This window comes from Ammospiza nelsoni, chromosome 24 (assembly GCF_027579445.1).
Source record: "Ammospiza nelsoni isolate bAmmNel1 chromosome 24, bAmmNel1.pri, whole genome shotgun sequence".
In the NCBI taxonomy this organism is placed as follows: Eukaryota; Metazoa; Chordata; class Aves; order Passeriformes; family Passerellidae; genus Ammospiza; species Ammospiza nelsoni.
In genome coordinates, this window is record NC_080656.1 from 7,134,920 (window position 1) to 7,153,096 (window position 18,177).

The 18,177-nt window shown below is 58.1% G+C and overlaps 1 protein-coding gene across 1 annotated transcript; it reads left to right on the forward strand.

Moving 5' to 3' along the window:
• Positions 1-598: 598 nt before the first annotated feature.
• On the forward strand, positions 599-11,714 carry FXYD6 (FXYD domain containing ion transport regulator 6). Its single transcript, XM_059488196.1, has 14 exons — positions 599-2,277; positions 5,307-5,369; positions 5,563-5,604; positions 5,707-5,781; positions 5,906-5,942; positions 6,223-6,272; positions 6,374-6,401; positions 9,359-9,508; positions 9,668-9,714; positions 10,403-10,441; positions 10,553-10,627; positions 11,196-11,232; positions 11,362-11,392; positions 11,519-11,714. The coding sequence occupies exons 1-13, from the start codon at positions 2,208-2,210 to the stop codon at positions 11,384-11,386; spliced, it is 738 nt and encodes a 245-aa protein (XP_059344179.1). The 5' UTR covers positions 599-2,207; the 3' UTR covers positions 11,387-11,392; positions 11,519-11,714.
• The last annotated feature ends 6,463 nt before the right edge of the window (positions 11,715-18,177 follow it).

An 18,177-nucleotide genomic window follows, 5' to 3' on the forward strand; every position in this document is an offset into this window, starting at 1 on the left:
TCTCACCTGTGGCATTCTCCTGGCTGATGCCCCTGCAGAGCTGGGTTCATTCAGCTGGTGTGTGGCCAAACAAGGGTGTGGTGGGTCCAGGCAGGTGCACGGTCAGGTTTACAGCCCTTGGTTATCTGTTAATCAAATAAGGAGGGATCCGGAGCAGCAGACTCCTGTGGGAGGTGATGCTTTGTACCTGCTGGGTTCCCTGGCCAGGCAGCCTTAAGCTCAGCAGGGTTTGCACCTCACCCAGTGAAGGATTGACCTCACTGCCTCATTGGGGTGTCCTCGGGGGTCTGGGGACTGCTGAGCCACACACGGCTGAGACTCTTCAATGGTTTCGGGTCAGTCCATGAGGCTGGAAGAAGCCCTGCAGGAGGCCAGTGGAGTTCTGGGGCACAGGTGAGGGATGGTGTGTTCAGAGACACCCCAAACCAGCAGAAGAGGCAATCACACTGCAGCAAAGCGTGTCTCCCAGCCAGGCAGCCTCTGAATCAGCACCAGATTTGGGAAGGGCCATCCACACCGGAATGGCGAGGGCTGGAAATCTCCGCTCCTCTCTCATTTAGCAGCACGAGGCACAACAACAGGCACATTAATAGGCAGATTGATGCTGACGTGAAATGGCAGAAGAGCCCATCTATGCAGAGCTGGAAATGTCCATTCACACATGCACGCTCTTCACCGCCCCGGGCAACGGAGCGCTGCTGTCACGGTCTGGGGGGCTCTGCACAGAAACCAGAGATTTTAACTGGCTCTGATCTTCGGGAGATGCCCTGAGGACTCCTGACGGAAGGCGGAGGCTGCGCTCTGATGGCTGAGACTTGACAGGGCAGAGCCATGCAAAACAATGAAAAGGAAAAGGGGACTTGGAGATGCAACGGCGTTACAAATTCACCTGCCTCGCTCTGGCAGGGTTTGCTGCTCTGCAGAGAGCTGAGCCAGGCAGGAGACACTGGCTCTGTCTGCCCGGATTTGCTGCTCCTCGCCTGGCCTGGGCTGCATGCACGCACACCCACCAAGCCACTGGGAATGGGAAGGAGGGATCCTGCAGGAGGAAGAGGCTGAGGAGGAGCGGTGGCTGTGCTCTGCATGGAGGGAGTGGTGGCTGTGCGTGTGGCAGGGCTGTGAATCATCGGTGGCGCGCGTGGGTGCGGGCGGCTCCCAATGCCAGGGTGGCACCCTGCCCTGTCACCCGGCCTTGTTGGTGTCACCGCTGGCTGTGCTGGCAGGGGGAACTGACCCTCACCATGGGGCAGGTCCTGCCCTGGGTTAATCTCCCAACCCTGCCCTGTCACCCGGCCTTGTTGGTGTCACCACTGGCTGTGCTGGCAGGGACCCTCACCATGGGGCCTCTGGCAGCACTGGGTTAATCCCCCAATGTGACCGTGTTCACAGTGGTACCAGGATGAGGGAAGAGATGAGGATCTGACTCCATGTTTCAGAAGGCTGATTTATTATTTTATGATATATATTACATTAAAACTATACTAAAAGAATAGAAGAAAGGATTTCATCAGAAGGCTGGCTAAGAATAGGAAAAGAAAGAATGAATAACAAAGGCTTGTGTCTCGGACAGACAGTCCGAGCCAGCTGACTGCGACTGGCCATTAATTAGAAACAACCACATGAGACCAATCCCAGATGCACCTGTTGCATTCCACAGCAGCAGATAACCATTGTTTGCATTTTGTTCCTGAGGCCTCTCAGCTTCTCAGGAGGAGAACTCCTAAGGAAAGGATTTTTCATAAAACGTGTCTGTGACACCCCAACCCACTCCCATCCACATCCTCCCAGAGAACAGCAAACTCCGTGTACTTCCTCACTCTGTGTGGCTGCTTCCTGCCCCCTGAGCCTCTCACAAATTCCTGCTGCCTCCTCCTGCCACTGGCTTTTCTATGGGGGTAGGGATGGTGAGAACATATCTGGTGTCCCCCAAAAAGCAGCAGGCTGAGCTGGGATGAGAGGGAAAGTTGAGTTCTGGGCGCTGCTGCTCGGCTCTGGTGCTGCTCCACCTCTCTCCATTTTTCACCGGATCTCGCAGTTTTAACAGGAAACCCCCTTGTTTTGGCTGAGTCACAGGCATTGCCACTGCCCGTGCTGACTCCAAACTTTGTGTCACCAATGGGGAGCAAACAAGGAAAGATCTGGGCTGTGGGACGTGGCAGCTGCTGTTTTCCTCTCCGTTCCTGTGCCAAGGCACAGCTGGAGTCACCATGAGGCAAGCAGAGCAGCAAACCCTCGGCAGCGCTCGCTCTTCTCACTTTATTTCAGCTTCAGGAAGAGGTGGGTGGGCCAGCTTGGAGCAACCCAAAAAACCTGTGGCTCTTTGCGAGGCATATGCTCCCTTGGAGGCGAGCTGGGCTGCTTTGCGCTGCGCGGCGCCATGTTTGCCTTGGGAGCAGGGACACTGCCAGCCCTGGCGGCTCGCTCGTGCGGAGATAAGGCTGAGCGCAGGCAAGTGTGTGAATTCTAGGAACTGAGATGGAAAAACAAAGAGCATATGTGTGCTGCGTGCTTGGCTCGGCCCGGCAGCGAACTCTGCCGCGCTGCGTGCGAGGAGCCAAACGCTGAGCAAAGCTTTTGTGGGGTGTGTGTGTATGGCTGGGCAGGGCCCAGTGCCACGTGGAGGGGCTCAGGAAATAACACAAAATTTCCCGAGTGTGTTCTTCAGGGAATGCTCCAGCAGTGGGCAAACAGCAGCAAAACAGCAAAAATCTGGCGAATGATTTGTTTGAGAAATATGGGAGCCAATTAATATTGATCACAGCACAAGAGCTGGGTCACAGCCCTTGTGCGCACACAGAGCCCTCATAGGGTAAAGTGGCTGAATTTGCAGCTTCCAACGCAAGAAAAGGGGCTTGTGCAGCTCGCAGTGACTGTGTCACCAGCTGTGGGCTCTTTGTGTGCGTTTCTAAGCGCTGGTAATTACGCCGAAATCTGCATCTCAGCAAACGAGGGCGTTTGTCTGCCCAGCAGCTGCAGCAGAGGGGGATGAAACCCTGCAGTGCTCGGGTAAACACTTCTCCTTCGGAATGCAAACCGTGGGAGGGAGGGAGGGACGGGAGCCACCCTGGGATGCCGCTGGCTGTGGTGAGCAAGGCGGGGTCTGGGAGGGTCGGTGGGGCCGGGGGTGCCTCCTCTGTGGGTGCACTGGGAACCGCTGGGCCGGGTCTGGTGGGCATCGCTGTGATAGTCCGTGAATGTGGAGCACAAACTCCGAGAAGGGGCCGGGGCTGCCTCTGTGGGTGCGCTGGGAGCTGCTGGGACAGCCCAGGTGGGCACCGCTGTGCCAGTCCGGGGAGTGTGGAGCACAAACTGCGGGAAGGGGCCGTGGCAGGACCTGGGGGACCCCAGCGGGGCAGGGCCGGGTTGGAGCTTGCAGCGGAATCAGGTCAGGCTCCGCAGGCGCTTCTGGAGAGCGGCGCTCTGCCTCGTCAGCGAGCGAGCTGAATTCCTGCCGTGTCCAGGGCCCCTTCCTTATCGGCACTAATCCAGCGCGGCAGCTGCGGCGGCTCCGGAGCACTCGGCGCTCCCGATAACCTCCCTGGCAGCCCCGAGCCCTCTCCATGGCCCGGACCATGTATGGGCACCCAGCCCGGCGTGGGGCACGGGGTGAGCGCCTGGCACCGCTGACACGGCGGGCAGAGCCCCGGGGAGCCGCGGGGACACTGACAGGGCCAGCCTGGCATCACCTGCTCCGAGGGGCCGCACCAGCCCAGCCCGCTCCTGCCAGGTGTTCCCTCTGCAGAAAACCGGGTCTGCAGTGCAGGACGGGGAGCAGCTCCCCGCTGTCCCCTGGCTGTCCCTGGCTGTCCCCTGGCTGTCCCTGGGTGTCCCCTGGGGGCTGCAGGAACGATGCTGCAGCTGGCTGTGGGTAGCAATGTCCTCCCCGGGCACAGCAGCGCTGCCCCGACAGTGAAGGTGCCCATCCCAAGGGTGTCACCCTGTTTTTTTAAGATTTTCTAAGTCTTCTGATGTTGACATTCTGGTAGTGAACTTTCTCACATGTTTTCTGTAAATAACTCATTGTTTTGCGTTCTTTTATGGAGAAAGAGAGAGTTGATGGGCTGTTGGTTTGACCAGTGTCATTGGAGAGGTGGCACTGCCACCCTCCAATCCGCTGTCACTTTTGGAAAACTATAAATGTTAGAGTCAGAAAATAAACTTCCCTTTTCTCTTCACCTTGAGAACAGCGGTGTGAGCTTGTGTTCTTTCGTGTCCTATAGCGACACAAGGGCAGCTGGGGTCGTGTCCCCCTGCCCGAGCTGGCCCAGAGTGTCACAGCCCGGCCACAGCATCCTCAGAGCGGGGGGAACGGTCCGAGCTCCGGCCGGGTGTCCCCGGTGAAGGGACAGGGACAGGAGGGGACACCGAGGTTATTTCTGGCCTCTCCTTGGTGCTGCAGGGAGCCCGGAGGGCGAGCGAGTCTTTGAGCTCAGTCCCACCAGGGCCACTGGCCTCATTGCCGGTGTAATTGCTCTGCTAACTGGGACAGATCATCACCAGGGACCGGGTCGGGGGCTCCTGGCCGGGTGCTGTGCCGTGCCGTGCCGAGGGGAGCCCTGGGATGCTCGAAACCAATGAAGTTTTAAGAGCCGATGTAGAAAGAGTGAACTAAAATTGTTCTTCTTGCCTCTTCTTCCGTGATGTCTCTTAAATCTTCTTGAGAAAGTTTTTAATTGAAACGAAAACCACATTAAAAAAAATTAGAATCCCAAGTGTGAATGGAGTCTGTCCCAGTTTAGAGGCTGGAAATATTCAGCAAACTGGTTAAGTGATGCCAGCTTCTCCCAAAGACAGCGGGATTGAGGCTCGAGTGTTTTAGCAAACTAGGGTAACTGTAAATCCAGCCTCTTTTTTTATTATTTTTGTCTCTGTGGAGGTTTAGGTTGAATATTAGGAAAAGGTTCTTCCCCCAGAGGGTGCTGGCACTGCCCAGGCTCCCCAGGGAATGGGCACAGTGGCTGCCAGAGCTCCAGGAGCATTTGGACAGTGCTCCAGGGATGCCCAGGGTGGGATTGTTGGGCTCTTGGCTCCATTGCCTGCAGAGCAAACTCGAGACTGCACTGAGATTTATGCCAAGTGGACACGGTCAAAAATGCCTCCAAAAAAAGTCTGTGTGGCTGCTGAACCCCTTTCCTTTCTGCCTTTGAGCTGCTGGGCTGGGCACAGCGATGGCACCGGGTGTTTGCCAGGACCAGCCTGGCTCTCCCCATGGCACGGGCTGGCCCTGGGCTGCCTGCAGCTCCCCCGTGCTCCCTGGCCTTGTGCCAGTGCTGACAGTCTCTCTCCCCTCTCTCCCCTCTCTCCAGCAGCCATGGAGGCCGCGCTCATCTTCCTGTGCTCCCTGCTGGTGCCTGCAGCCCTGGCAGACGGTGAGTGCCCGTGCTGCCCCCACACAGCTCAGGAACAGGCTGGGGAACCCTGCAACAGCCTCCACACGGACCCAAGGGGCCGGAGGGGATGTGGGGCAGCACCAATGAGAGCCCAGAGCCCCAGGGTTTGTGTGGAGCGGGCAGGGCTCACCAGGGGCTCCCTCACCTCACACCCCATTCTGCTCGTTTGCAGTGGCCACCCAGGAGAAGGAGGAGGAGGATCCCTTTAACTATGGTGAGTGAGCGTGGCTGAGTGTGTGGGGGTGCCGTGGGCAGCAGAGAGCTGTCCCCTCCCTGGAGCCAGCAGCAATGAGCCCTGTGTGTCCCCCCCTCCCAGATTACCAGAGCCTGAGGATCGGGGGGCTGGTGTTCGCCGTGGTCCTGTTCACCGTGGGCATTCTCCTCATCCTCAGTGAGTTGGGGGGGTGCTGGGTGCTGGGCTGGCAGGTGGGGCTGCAGGGGCCGTTCCTGTGGTGGGAAAGGCCCCATCCCATTGCCCCCTGGGCCACGCTCACGTGTCTTCTCTCCCCTTGCAGGCAGGAGGTGCAGGTGCAGTTTCAAGCAGAAGCCCAGGTGAGTGGTGGGGAACATCTCCCTCGGAAAGCCCCTCTGGATCCTCCTGGGCTCCCTCTCACAGCTGGCAGAGGGGCTGCACTCTCAGGGTGTCCCTTTGGGGTGCCCAGACTGGGGGAGCAGCTCTGCCTGCTGCCCCTGCACCGTCCTGGCCACCCCAGGCCCTGCTGGGGCTCAGATCCCAGTCTCTGGTGGGGCTCAGATCCCAGTCTCTGGTGGGGCTCACACCCCAGCCCCATCAGAGCCCAGCTCTGCCCTCACCGTGCTCCTCTCCTTGCAGGGCTCCGGGGGACGAGGAGGCTCAGGCAGAGACCCTGATCACCTCGAATGGTAAGGTCACTGTCCTGAGGTCCCTGTGCCACCTCCCCCTGCCACAGCCCCCTCCCAAAGCTGGGCAGGCACCACAAACCCCTCTGCTCTTCCCTTTGCAGCAACGGCGGCACCGAAGGCAGAGAACTGAGCAGGAGCCAATGCTGTGAGTCCAGGCCAGGATGGGAGGGAGAATCAGGATGGGAGAGGCAGCTGGGGCTGCCTGTGGGGATGGCTGCTCTGAGCAGAGCAGTGGGACTGGGCAGCCCTGCATCCCTGGGATGGGCTGGGGGCAAGCGCTGGTGGGGTCCACAGCAGGGAAACTCAGCACTGGTGAGGGCCTGAGTGTCCACAGGCAGCCCAGCAGGAAAAGGAAGCGTCTGTCCGGATTTTCCCTCGTGTTACACTTCCTTTTCTGCTGCTCCTCCACCCCTTAGCGGTTTTGGTGTTAGGGTGTTGGCAGCAGGGTGGGGAGAGCCTGACCATGGCAGCAATGGGTTAAAGCCTGACCCCTGCCCTGCTCCCCACGCAGAGCCAGAGACCCCAGGAGGGACACCCAGAGCACAGATGCCCGCAGCCTGTGAGGACACTGAAACCCCAGCTGCAGGAACCTCTCGAGCCGCGGGGCTGCCGTGTCCGTGTCCCCTCTGTGCTCCAGCACCGGTTCTCTGTCCCTAACCCCACCAAACTCTGCTCACCGTCCTCTCTGCCTCCCGTGGTGTGCCACGTTGCTGTGACATGATCCTTACCTCTAGGGCTCGTTGTTGCTGGTGTTGTAATCGTGACTTTCTCCTCACCCTCCTCGTGCTGTGCGTGTGGTTTGGGCTCGGTAGGACTGGCAGGTCGCTGCCCTTTGGGGTGCCCCCCACGCCTGGGGACAGGGGGCTGTGGGTCAGGGACCCCCCTTCCCTGCCCAGGGCCAGCAGCACAGCCCCCCTGGCTTTGGGCAGGGCTTGGGGACCTGCAGTGCCCTGGGGAGCTGCCCAGCCATTTCAGGGCCACCCGTCCCCATTTCAGCAATAACCCCCTGCATGCCCCAGCCTAAAACAGCCATGGTGGGGGGTGGGCCAGGCAGGGACCTCCCATGGCTCTGCCCTCCTCGCTGGGGTCACTGGGGTGCTGGATTCAGGGCTGAAGGGAGCTCTCCAGCCTCTCCTGCTGGGCACTCCCTGCCAAGGAGTTGTTTCTGTCCCTGTTAGACCTGTGTTACACTGCTTTAAGTGTGGGGCTAGAGGAGCCCGTGAGGTCCCCAGCACGGTGACACCGTGGGTGAGGGCAGCAGCACAGCAGTGACCTCCCTGACCAGCACACACCAACTCCTGCCCATGAGCCAGAGCTGGGTGGGTGGCACAGTCTGAGGGCTGAAGGGAACCAGAGATCCTGTCTGTGCTTGTCTGTGGCACAGAAGGGGCAGTGGCATCTCCTCCTGGTGCTCCTGCCCCTGCTGGCACCTTGTCACCCCCTGTGCCACCCGTGTCAGTGCTGTGTGTTGTCCTGTGGTGGTTTCATGTCACCCCCTGTGCCAGCTGTCCCCTCTCCCCATGGAGCAGCAGCGAGTGGCACTGGGTGATCCTCGGGGCTTTTGCACACCTGAGCTTGCACTGTGACAACGTGCTGAGCCCGGAGGTCATTGTCACCCTGTGTCCTCTCATGGGCCAGAGGCAAACCTGTGATTTTTGGCTCTTCCCCTCATCCATGGGCAGGTAAAGCCTCGGCTGGGGCCGGGCACTGCCAGCTTGGGTGGGGCAGCACTGGGGGGTCCCCAGGGCTTTACTGAAACCCCTCAGGGTGCCATCCCCACGCCGGGAAGGGGATCCTGTCCCCCAGGACGGCTTTGAGAGGAGTTTCTGCTGTGTCCATCCCACTGTGGCGGCCCTGCCTCCAGCGTGCTCTGTGTCCCTGCATGCTCGGCATCACTCGGTGGCACCGGGAAGCTCTGTCCCCTCTGTGCCAGGCAGAGGGGCCGTGTCTCTCGTGTTGTGTCCCTTCCCTCCGTCCTGGCTGTTGCAGAGAGCTCCGTGCAGGGCAGACCCCAGCCCGGCCCCGAGTGTCGCGGTGTGTGTCCCGGTGCTGTCCCCAGTGTGCCGTCGGTGTTACCACGAAACAAAGAGCTCCCTGTGGTGTGTGAAATGGCCAAACCCTGACTGTTGTAAAATAAACTGAGCTATTGTGTCTCCTTTTAAATAGGCGAGTGTGCTGCTGTGCTGGAGGGCTGGTGTGCTCTGTGCTGTGACCTAAGGGGGAAGGAATAAAATATCGTTTCTATCGGTGCCTGCCTGCCTTGTCTCGGGGGCCGCGGCGTTCCCAGGGCAGCCTGGCAGCTTCCCACGCCGTGCCAGGGTCAGGGGAGCGGGGGCAGCGCCCTGGGCAGCGCAGCCGGGCTTTGTGCCGGCCGAGCCCCGTCCTGCTCCCTCTGCAGCTCAGCAGAGCCGGAGCCCGTGGGAAGGGAGCGCGGGGGCGCGGCCGCGGGCGCTTTTGTCCCTCGGATTTTGGGAGCCACGGACACTTTTGTCCCTGGGTTTTTGGGAGCCGCTGTGTCGCGCTGCTGGGGACCCTCCCACGGGCACTTTTGTCCCTGGGTTTTTGGGAGCCGCTGTGTCGCGCTGCTGGCGCGCCGCTCCGGCGGATGCTGAGCGCTGCCAGGGCGCGGTGACAGCGATGACAGCGGTGACAGCGGAGCCGCTGTGACGGCCCCACCTGGGCCAGCACCCTCCTGGGGCTTGGCTGCGCCCCGTGGCACCGGGGCCGGGCTGCCGGGGGCTCCGGGGCTGTGCCAGCCCTGCCGGGGGGAGCGAGCGTCCCTCGGGGCCGGCTCCCACCCCCGGCCGGGTTAATCGGTTCGAGCGCGTGACTCCCGCTCGCTGATGGCGAGATTAGAGCAAACTGGATTGCACAGCCCTGCTGGCAGCTGGCCACGCCGGGCCCGGGGCTGGCACCGCCCGGGGAGGGGCGCGGCATCCCGGTGCCCACCGCCCGCAGGGATGCGCGGTGCCGCCGGGCCCGGGAGGGCGCGGAGCTGGCACGGAGGGGCTGGCCCGGCCGAGGGGGACACCCTCGGTGCCAGGCTGGCAGGACGGGCCGTGCTGCCCGCTCCTCTCCGGCAAAAGGCGGTCGCAGCCTGTGTGTGAGCCCATCCTCGGCCGGTCGCCGCGGCGGGAGGTGAAGCCCAGCAGGGCGGACAATGGGAACGGGAGGGAGCGCCGCGACAAGGACGCGCAGCTCGGGGTGCCCAGCCCTCCCCACGGCTGGCACGGTGGGCGCTGCCCCTGCCCTGCCCTCCCCTCCCTCTTTCCCAAAGGCGGGCGGGAGCCCTGCGCCTCCCCTCGTGACTGCGATAAACATTACACCGAGGCCATTAATGTTTAATGAGGTTTGTCTCCCAATTAATGCGCGCTCCCGTGGGTGCCCACTCGCAGAGCGAGGCGCCCGCCGGAGCGACGACACGCCGAGGCCATGGGTGACGGTAAGGACAGTAAGGGACATCTCCCTGCAGCGCCCGTCCCTCCCACCGCGGGGGAAGCTCTCGGCGAGGATTTGGGGTGGGCACGCACGGGGTTGGATCCTCAGAGCTCCACATCGGTGCCAGCAGGAGTTTGGCTTCTCCTGGGGGTGATTTCTCCTTCCAAGCTGCTCTCGGCACAGGGCTGAGCTGTCAGGTAAGGCGGCTGGAGCGGTGACACGGTGACGAGCTCAGTGACATGGAGGGGTTGTTGGGGTGCCACTGATGCGAGGTGTGAGCCCCAGGGCTTGTTCAGTGTGTGCTGTGAGGGGACAGAGCCGCTTTGGAGTCCTGCAGGCAGTGCCACTTCCCGAGGGGGCACCGGGTCCTGCCTGCAGCTGCACCTGGAGCTCCTGAGCATCCTGCAAGTGCAGCCTGCGGTGCATGCCGTGAATTTGCCCAGGACAAACATCCTCCAAATGCAGCCTGCAGTGCATGCCGTGAATTTGCCCAGGACAAACACCCTCCAAATGCAGCCTGCAGTGCATGCCGTGAATTTGCCCAGGATGTTGAAGCTCCCGGGGTGAGACCCAGGAGTTTCCTGGCTCAGCTGCGTGCCAAGGAGGTCACAGCGCTGTCACTTGCTGGTCCTGGTCTCTCCCACTCCACACCGTGAGGACGTGGCTCTCACTGGAGTTTCTCCTCTTTTCAGAGCAAGTGCCTGAGCAGGGCCAGGACAGGTTCAGCTACGGTGAGTGTGTGCCCGGGGCTGGGCAGGGGGATGGCAGCCCCTGATACCCTGCATTGGGCTCTGCGAGAGCCTGGGGCTGGCCTGACACCTCCTGGCCGTGCTCCTCCCCAGACTATGACACCATCCGCAACGGGGGGCTCATCTTCGCCGTCGTGGCCTTTGTCATCGGGCTCCTCATTATCCTCAGTAAGTGCCTGGGTGGGCCGGACACCCCTGGGCGCTGCTCCTGCTGCACTCAGCCCCTGCTCTGGCTGCGAAGGGGCTGGGGGTCACCAACCCTGCCCACAGCAGCAGGGGTGGGCACAGCCTGCCCCCGGGGCTGCCTGGGAACTTTCCATCCAGGCACGCTCCCAGCACAGGGCGAGTTGGGAGGGAGACCACGTAAATATTTTGTGTTTCCCTGCCAGCGCCCGGGCTTCAGAGGGAAGGTCACTCATTAAAAATAGCAGAGAAAACTCTGACATTTCCAGAGAGGGGAGCCAGCGTTCCCAGAGCCCTCCAACCTCGGCAGCTCCCAGACTGACCCAGTGTCAGCACTGTGGCCCTGCCAGGGTGTTCTGGCACCGTTCTGTGCAGGGTGGCTGCGGTCACAGCTGCTGCAAGGATGGTACTCACCAATTTTAGGGGAAAAAAGCATGGAAACCAGCAGCACTTGCAGTCATGGGGCAGCTGGAGGCTGTGGGCAGTGCCAGGGCTGCAGGGTGGCTGGGGTGGGTGGGGGAGGCTCAGCCTCAGTCGCTCCTCTCGCCCCCAGGCCAGCGGTTCCACTGCGGAGGGAGGAAGAAGAGGAGGTGGGTGTTGCACCGTTTTCATCTCTGCTGCCTGTTCCAGTCCTGTTGGACAGAGCCAGGGTTCAGCCCCATTCCCCCCTCTCTCAGCCACATTGCCCAGAGTAACGCTTCTCCCTTTTTGCTCCACAGACAAGGGAACGAGGACGAGCTGTAGGTGCAGGTAGGAGCTCCCTGCGCTGGGCAGCGATGCTCTGGGGTACTCGTGCTCCAGGGAAATACTCCTGGGGGTCTGTCCGGGAGGAGAGGGGCTGGGGCACGCTGGCCATGTCCCCCTCGCTCTCCCCAGCTCCAGAGCTGCGGTGCCCCCATGGAAGCAGAGCTGCAGCCGAAGCCCAGCACTCCTGGCCGGCGGCCACCCCTGACCCCGCTCCAGTGGATCCATTACCCCGCAGGGCCAGAAGGCAAATTACCCTCGTGCTTCCCCCTCTCTTGGACCCAGCGAGAGTTCCTTGGCTAATAAAGTTCAGCTCTGAGAGGTTAAACTGCGCGCCCGAGGCGTTTGAATCGCCCACTCTCCTGGCCCGGCTCCAACTCCTTTTCTGCCCTGCAGACCCAGCAAAGGCTCCGGCAGCCCGGGGCACGGGGCAGCCGCCTCCGCCCTGGCTTTGCTCCGGTTGTTTCTTCTCCCAGCTGCGAGTCCTGGATCCTGCGGCACCTCCCTTTCCCTTGGGATGCGCAGGCAGCAGCTGGCAGCACCGCGGGGCTCTTTGTGTGCTCGTGTCTGGCTGGGATGGGGTTAATTCTGACCCTGGCACCCTGGCCAAGCTGGGCTGTGTGCTGGGATGGGGTTAATTATCTCCCTGGCAGTGCTGGGCTGTGTGCTGGGATGGGGTTAATTCTCTCCCTGGCAGTGCTGGGCTGTGTGCTGGGATGGGGTTAATTCTCTCCCTGGCAGTGCTGGGCTGTGTGCTGGGATGGGGTTAATTCTCTCCCTGGCAGTGCTGGGCTGTGTGTTGGGATGGGGTTAATTCTCTCCCTGGCACCCTGGCCAAGCTGGGCTGTGTGCTGGGATGGGGTTAATTCTCTCCCTGGCCGTGCTGGGCTGTGTGCTGGGAGCTGGGGAGGTGTTGGGACCGCTCCAGTTCTGGTTCCTGCTGCTCCCCCAGCAGCAGCGCTGTCCCTGGGGTGGGCAGGATCCTGGCAGGGGACACAGCCAGGACAGCCCCAAAGTGGCCAAAGGGACATTCCAGAGCAGTAATGTTCCTATACCTGACACCTGCTCAGGTATGGGAGAAAAGGGAAAGGAGAAAGGGGGGTGCTCGTGAGTTACATTTGCCTCGCAGAACAATCCTGACTTCCCAGCGAGGGTTGGGCATCACCTGCAGAGGGCAAGCGGAGAATTTCAGCGTTCTGCGTTTCCTCTTTTTCCCTTTTCTTGCGCTCACGCTCCCTCTGCTTTCACTTTATAAACTGCCTTTATCTTTTTCCCCGAGCGTTTGGGGGATTTTCCCTGTTTTTAATCCCTGCCTGCCCTGCTGGGAAGGGGAGAGGTGGAGCAGCTCAGTGGGTAACTGGTGTCCAGCCCAGGTCAGCCCAGCCCAGCTCCATAGAACATGATCCTTCTGGGTCAGGAGCGGGGCTCGGATGAAGCACGGAGCTCTGCGGGAGCTCTCGGCTCTCTCAGCTTCGGATTCAGCCAGAAACGCCTTAAAAAAAAAAAAAAAAAAAAAAAAAGAAAGAAAAAAAAGAAAAAAAAAAAGGAAAAAAAGAGCAAAACTCTCCTGCAATTGGGCGGCCAGTGAGGAGGAGGAGGGAGGTTGGCTCTGAGTGCCAGAGCTGGCCCGACACAGACACCTAGTGACAGCAGGGCACAGGGCTGCCTGTCCCCAACCCCTGCAGGCTGGGGACAAAGGGGCCCTGGGCACCCCAACCATGCAGAGAAGGAGGGGATCAGGCAGGGATCCAGCAGGAGGGAGCTCGCTCCCAGCCTGGGGCAGCATTTATGGAAATGCATTTACCAGGAATGAAATACAAAGTGAAACCCCAACTGTAAAAACCTTAATTGCATCATTCGGAATATTGAAGGGCTGAGAGAATAGGAAAAACCCACAAATGCAAAGACACCAAATATGTTTTAAACGTCATTTTGGCTGCAGCATATAAATAACAAGAATTACTGAAATTCAGCAAAATGACAGCTGCTTATTTGCAGCAAATGGAATGCAGAAATATATGCATTTGACTCCTCCCCTGAAAACACCATCAGCCTTTTTAAGAGCTTTTAGTAAGTAGTCGTACATAATCCTAATAATAATATTTCACCTTGCCTTTCTTCTCTGTTCAGTCCCATCTCATTACTTTGTTATTATGTGTTACTGAACATTTGTCAGTCTGGGGAAGGTTTGGATGAGGAACCCCAGCTCAGGGGTGTCCTCCCCTCACCTGAAGGCACTGTGCTTGTTCAGGTGTGCAAGGGGCTGCCCACAGTGACCCCGAGCATCCCAGCACAGCCGGGATGGAGAAACCACCTCTGGGGTTGGTGTGGGCTTCGATGGAGGTCAGACATTGACAGAAAAATAGGATTAGCTGGGGGAAGGTTATTAGGCAAAATCCATGCAATTTGTCTAATCTGAGGTGCTTATTTAAAACAGTAAGGAGATTATTTTGGAGCATAATTTTGACTTGACAGTGGCCCACTAATAAAGACTCGTTACAGCTTTGCACAGCTCAAGCAGAACAGGAGTCCTTCAACCAAGGAAGAAAATGGTTAATGGTTAAACTCCATCCATCTTAGAGGTGTTTGTGCAACTAAACGATCCTGAGATTCTATGCAAAGTGCCTGTTTAAGAGCACTGAAGGGTTTGGTCACATCGGAACTGCCCTGGCCGTGCCTCACTGGGTCCGGTGGGGCTGTGTCCCCCAAAAGCAGCAGCTGAGGGTCCCAGCAGGCGGGAAAGCAGCAGGGTGTGAGGTGAGCCCATCCTCATCCAGGTCCCGCAGCCCTGAGCCCAGGGCTCCCCTCCTGCCCAGCCCTTCCCTCCCCGGGACCCCGCAGACAGAACCCCCGTGGCTCCGGGGATTAGGGAGGGAAAAGCCGTGTCTGGAGCTCTGTCTGGGCACCAGATGGCATTAATGGCATTATTCTGCACGGCTTGGGGGCTTGCGGACAGCCACGTGTGCCCGCACCTGCACGGCCCCACACCCCAGCTGCGCATGGGGTGTGAGGTTTCTGGGACGAGGTGAGAGGTGAGAATTTGACTCCGTGTTTTCAGAAGGCTGATTTATTATTTTGTGAGATATTACATTATACATACATATATATACATATATAATTTTATAATTTATAATATAAAATATTATATATATATTATAAAATATATATATATTAATAATATATATATATATTATTATATAATATATAATTATATATATTATATATATATAATTATATATATTATATAATATATAATTATATATATATTATTATATAATATATAATTATATAATATATATATTATAATATATATATATATTATATATATATTATAAAATATAAATATATATATATATGTTATATGTTATATATATATAATATATATAACATATAACATATAATATATATTTATATACTTTTATAATGAAATATTATATTATATTATATTATATTATATTATATTATATTATATTATATTATATTATATTATATTATATTATATTATATTATATTATATCATATCATATCATACTATATCATATTATATCATACTATATCATATTATATCATACTATATCATATCATATTCTAAAACTATATTAAAGAACGATAAAGGATATATCACAAGGTTAAACAAGAATGATAATGAAAACTCGTGCCTGACGCCTCAGAGTCCGACACAGCTGATGGTGATTGGTCACTAATTAGAAACAATTCACATGGAACCGATCAAAGATGCACCTGTTGGTAAACCATTTCCAGACCACATTCCCAAGCAATCAGATCATTCTTTTTTTCATTTTTTTCTGAGACCTCTCAGCTCCCCAGGAGAAGATCCGGGACAAAGAGGATTTTTCAGGAAATATTATGGGGACGCTGAGAGGGGACAGGGCAGCACCCAAACCCACGGGCAAGGACAGCCCCCAGCCCTTTCCCTGTGCTCCTCGGTGAGGAGGTGTTGGCCTTCTCCCCTGAACCAGGCAATCCCGGGGGATTTCTCTCACAGCCCCTTGAGCCATTAATCTGCTCAGAGCAAATCTTTTTCTGCGGCACAAAGGGGATTGGGTAAATAATACAGTGGGCAACTGGAGTGCCCTTTTCCTCTGGGAAGGCTTCCAGAGGCAAGCAGCTTCCCCTTGGAGCTGGTTATTTATTCCCTGTTTGCTTCACCAGGCAAGGATGGACAGGTAGGAGGCAGAGGGGCTCTGGCTGGCTGTGGCCTGTGCTCATCCCTGACTGGGAGTGAGGAGATGAGGCAGCACAGAGCAGCCGGGGAGGAGCTGCCAGCCCTGCCCGCGGTGCCAGGGACGCGTTTCGCCCATGAGGAAGCACAAATGCAAAATGTCTCCTTGTTAGTTTAAAGAGGAGAGCGGCAAATGGTGACTCAGGGAGCCAGAGAGGAGCACTGGAGAGAGGAGAGATGGGCTGGGCTGGCGGGCAGCCAGACACATGCCTTGGGCTCGCTCTGCTCTGCTCTGCTCCCGAAAAGGCAGCGCATCCAGCAGCAGCACCTCTGCAAGGGCAGCAGCGCTGGAATTACCCTCCAGGCCCAGGAAATGGCAATACTGACCCAGGAAAGGGCATTATAGCCCCAGAAAATGGCATTACTGGCCCAGGAAATGGCATTCCAGCCGCAGGGGATGGCATTATAGGCCCAGAAAAAAGGCATTACTGCCCCTGGAAATGGCATTCCAGCCCCAGGGAATGGCATTACTGGCCCAGGGAATGGCATTTCAGCCCCTGGAAATGGCATTATAGCCCCAGGGAATGGCATTACTGCCCCAGGGAATGGCATTTCAGCCCCTGGAAATGGCATTCCAGCCCCAGGGAATGGCATTACTGGCCCAGGAAATGGCATTATAGCCCCAAGGAATGGCATTTCAGCCCCTGAAAATGGCATTTCAGCCCCAGGAAATGGCATTATAGCCCCAAGGAATGGCATTCCAGCCCCAGGGAATGGCATTCCAGCCCCAGGGAATGGCATTCCAGCCCCAGGGAATGACATTACTGCCCCAGGGAATGGCATTCCAGCCCCAGGAAATGGTACTCCAGCCCCAGGAAATGCAATTCCAGCTCCCATTTCCATGTCACAAGTCCCCCAAAGAGGAGGCGATTGGGACTATCTCCTCAAGGCAGCCCCGGATGGGCAGGCCGGCTCCTCCCGGTGGGATTTGCAGTGGGATGCACAGCAGGACGTGCCTGGAAGCACCGGCGGGTCCCCATGACCCCAGCCCGTGTCTCAGGATCGTGCCTTGCAATCGCAGAGGTTGGAAAACCCCTCTAAGACCATCCAAGTCCATTAACCAACGCTGCCAGCACTAAAGCAGAGGTTTAGTGGTCCCCAGAGGTCACATCTGTACACATCTGTCTCCTAAATCCCTGCTTTAAATCCCTCCACGGCTGTCCTGGGCAGGCTGTTTAGCCCCTGGAGCTTGGTAAAACCGTGCAAAGCCCCTGAAGGTGGCTCTGAGGACCCGGACCCCGCTCTGCTCCCCGCTCCCCTCGAACCCCCGGCCCCGTTCCCCCTGCCCCGGTCCCGCTCAGCCGCGGAGAGCAGCGACACTAGAGGGAACCAAACCCCAGCTTCTCGCCGGGAAAGAGCCGTTCCTGGGGAAGCCTTGGGAGCATCCCGGCTGCCCGGCGAGGATTCGGGCACGGGGAACGCGGGAGAACAGAGCCGCAGGATGGTTTGGGCAGGAGTTTTGAACTGCTCCCCGTTTTGGTGCCATTGTCTGCTCACAGCCTCGAGTGCCAGGGTTCCGTTATGGAAACGCAGCTGTTCTGCAGTGCACACACAAAGGGCTCAAGCAGGATGTCATTTTTGGGTACACTGACCTGCTGGCACCTGTTTGTGCAGGGGTTTTACTGAGGCACAGCCCCTGATCACCTTCAGGGCGTTTGTCCTCCCTCCACTCCATGTGGCATCCACCTGTCCCCTCTGCCACCGGGGAAACTGAGGCACTGGGGGCAGCCACAGCCCGGTGGGGTCCTTCCCCCCTCAGCATCCACACCGGGCCAGCCTTGGGGTTGGGAAGGAGAGGCACGGTGTTGCAGAACAGGTTCTGCTGGAAGGAATCCTACCCAGGCATGCCCAGCGCTCTTCCACACAGGTGTACCCAATAATCAGCTGAACCCCATCCTGCAATTACCCCACACCTGCTCACCGGTTCCTGGTGGGGCTGGGCTGGCACGGGGGCTGTGCAGGACGCAGCTCTTTGTCCCCGAGGGTTGGGGTGTCCGGTGAGGGGTCACAGCGGGCTGGCCCTGCCCGGAGAGGGGCTGCGAGGGTAAGTTGGGACGCGTGGGAAGCATTTTGTGCCAATCGGCTCCAGACAGATAAGTAGCCCTGTTGTTTTAATGAGCGCTTCCTGCGGGGATTTGTCTGCGAGGGCGGCCGAGGGCGCGGGGCTGGGGCCGGCGGGAGGTGCGGTGTGCCCGGGCCGGGGGGATGCGGGATGCGGCAGGTGGGATGTGCCCAGACCGGGAGGATGTGGGTAAGGTGTGCCCAGATCGGAGGGATGCAGGATGTGGGAGATGGGATGTGCCCGGCCCGAGGGATGCGGGATTCGGGGGCTGGCCCCGGGGGCTGTGCCCACCTTCCTCTTGGCCGTTCCCCTCTGTGTGCCCGCACGGAGAGTGGGTTTTCCGAGTATTAGTGGAAAAATTGCCTTTAGGGGGAAATACCTCACTGGCTAACAGGGACACTGCTGTAACCCCCAGAGCTCTGGGGCAGCCTGGAGCTGGGTGTAACTCTGCCCAGAGGCACAAGAAATGCCTGCCAAGCGGGAGAT

What these genes read in the sequence shown, in the direction of transcription:
- FXYD6 (XM_059488196.1), top strand. Translation starts at nt 2,208, where the DNA reads ATGAGGCAAGCAGAGCAGCAAACCCTCGGCAGCGCTCGCTCTTCTCAC. An exon ending in TATTTCAGCTTCAGGAAGAG is followed by an intron (nt 2,278 to 5,306) that starts GTGGGTGGGCCA and finishes CCCTCTCTCCAG; the next exon opens with CAGCCATGGAGGCCGCGCTC. An exon ending in CGGGCTCCTCATTATCCTCA is followed by an intron (nt 10,628 to 11,195) that starts GTAAGTGCCTGG and finishes TCTCGCCCCCAG; the next exon opens with GCCAGCGGTTCCACTGCGGA.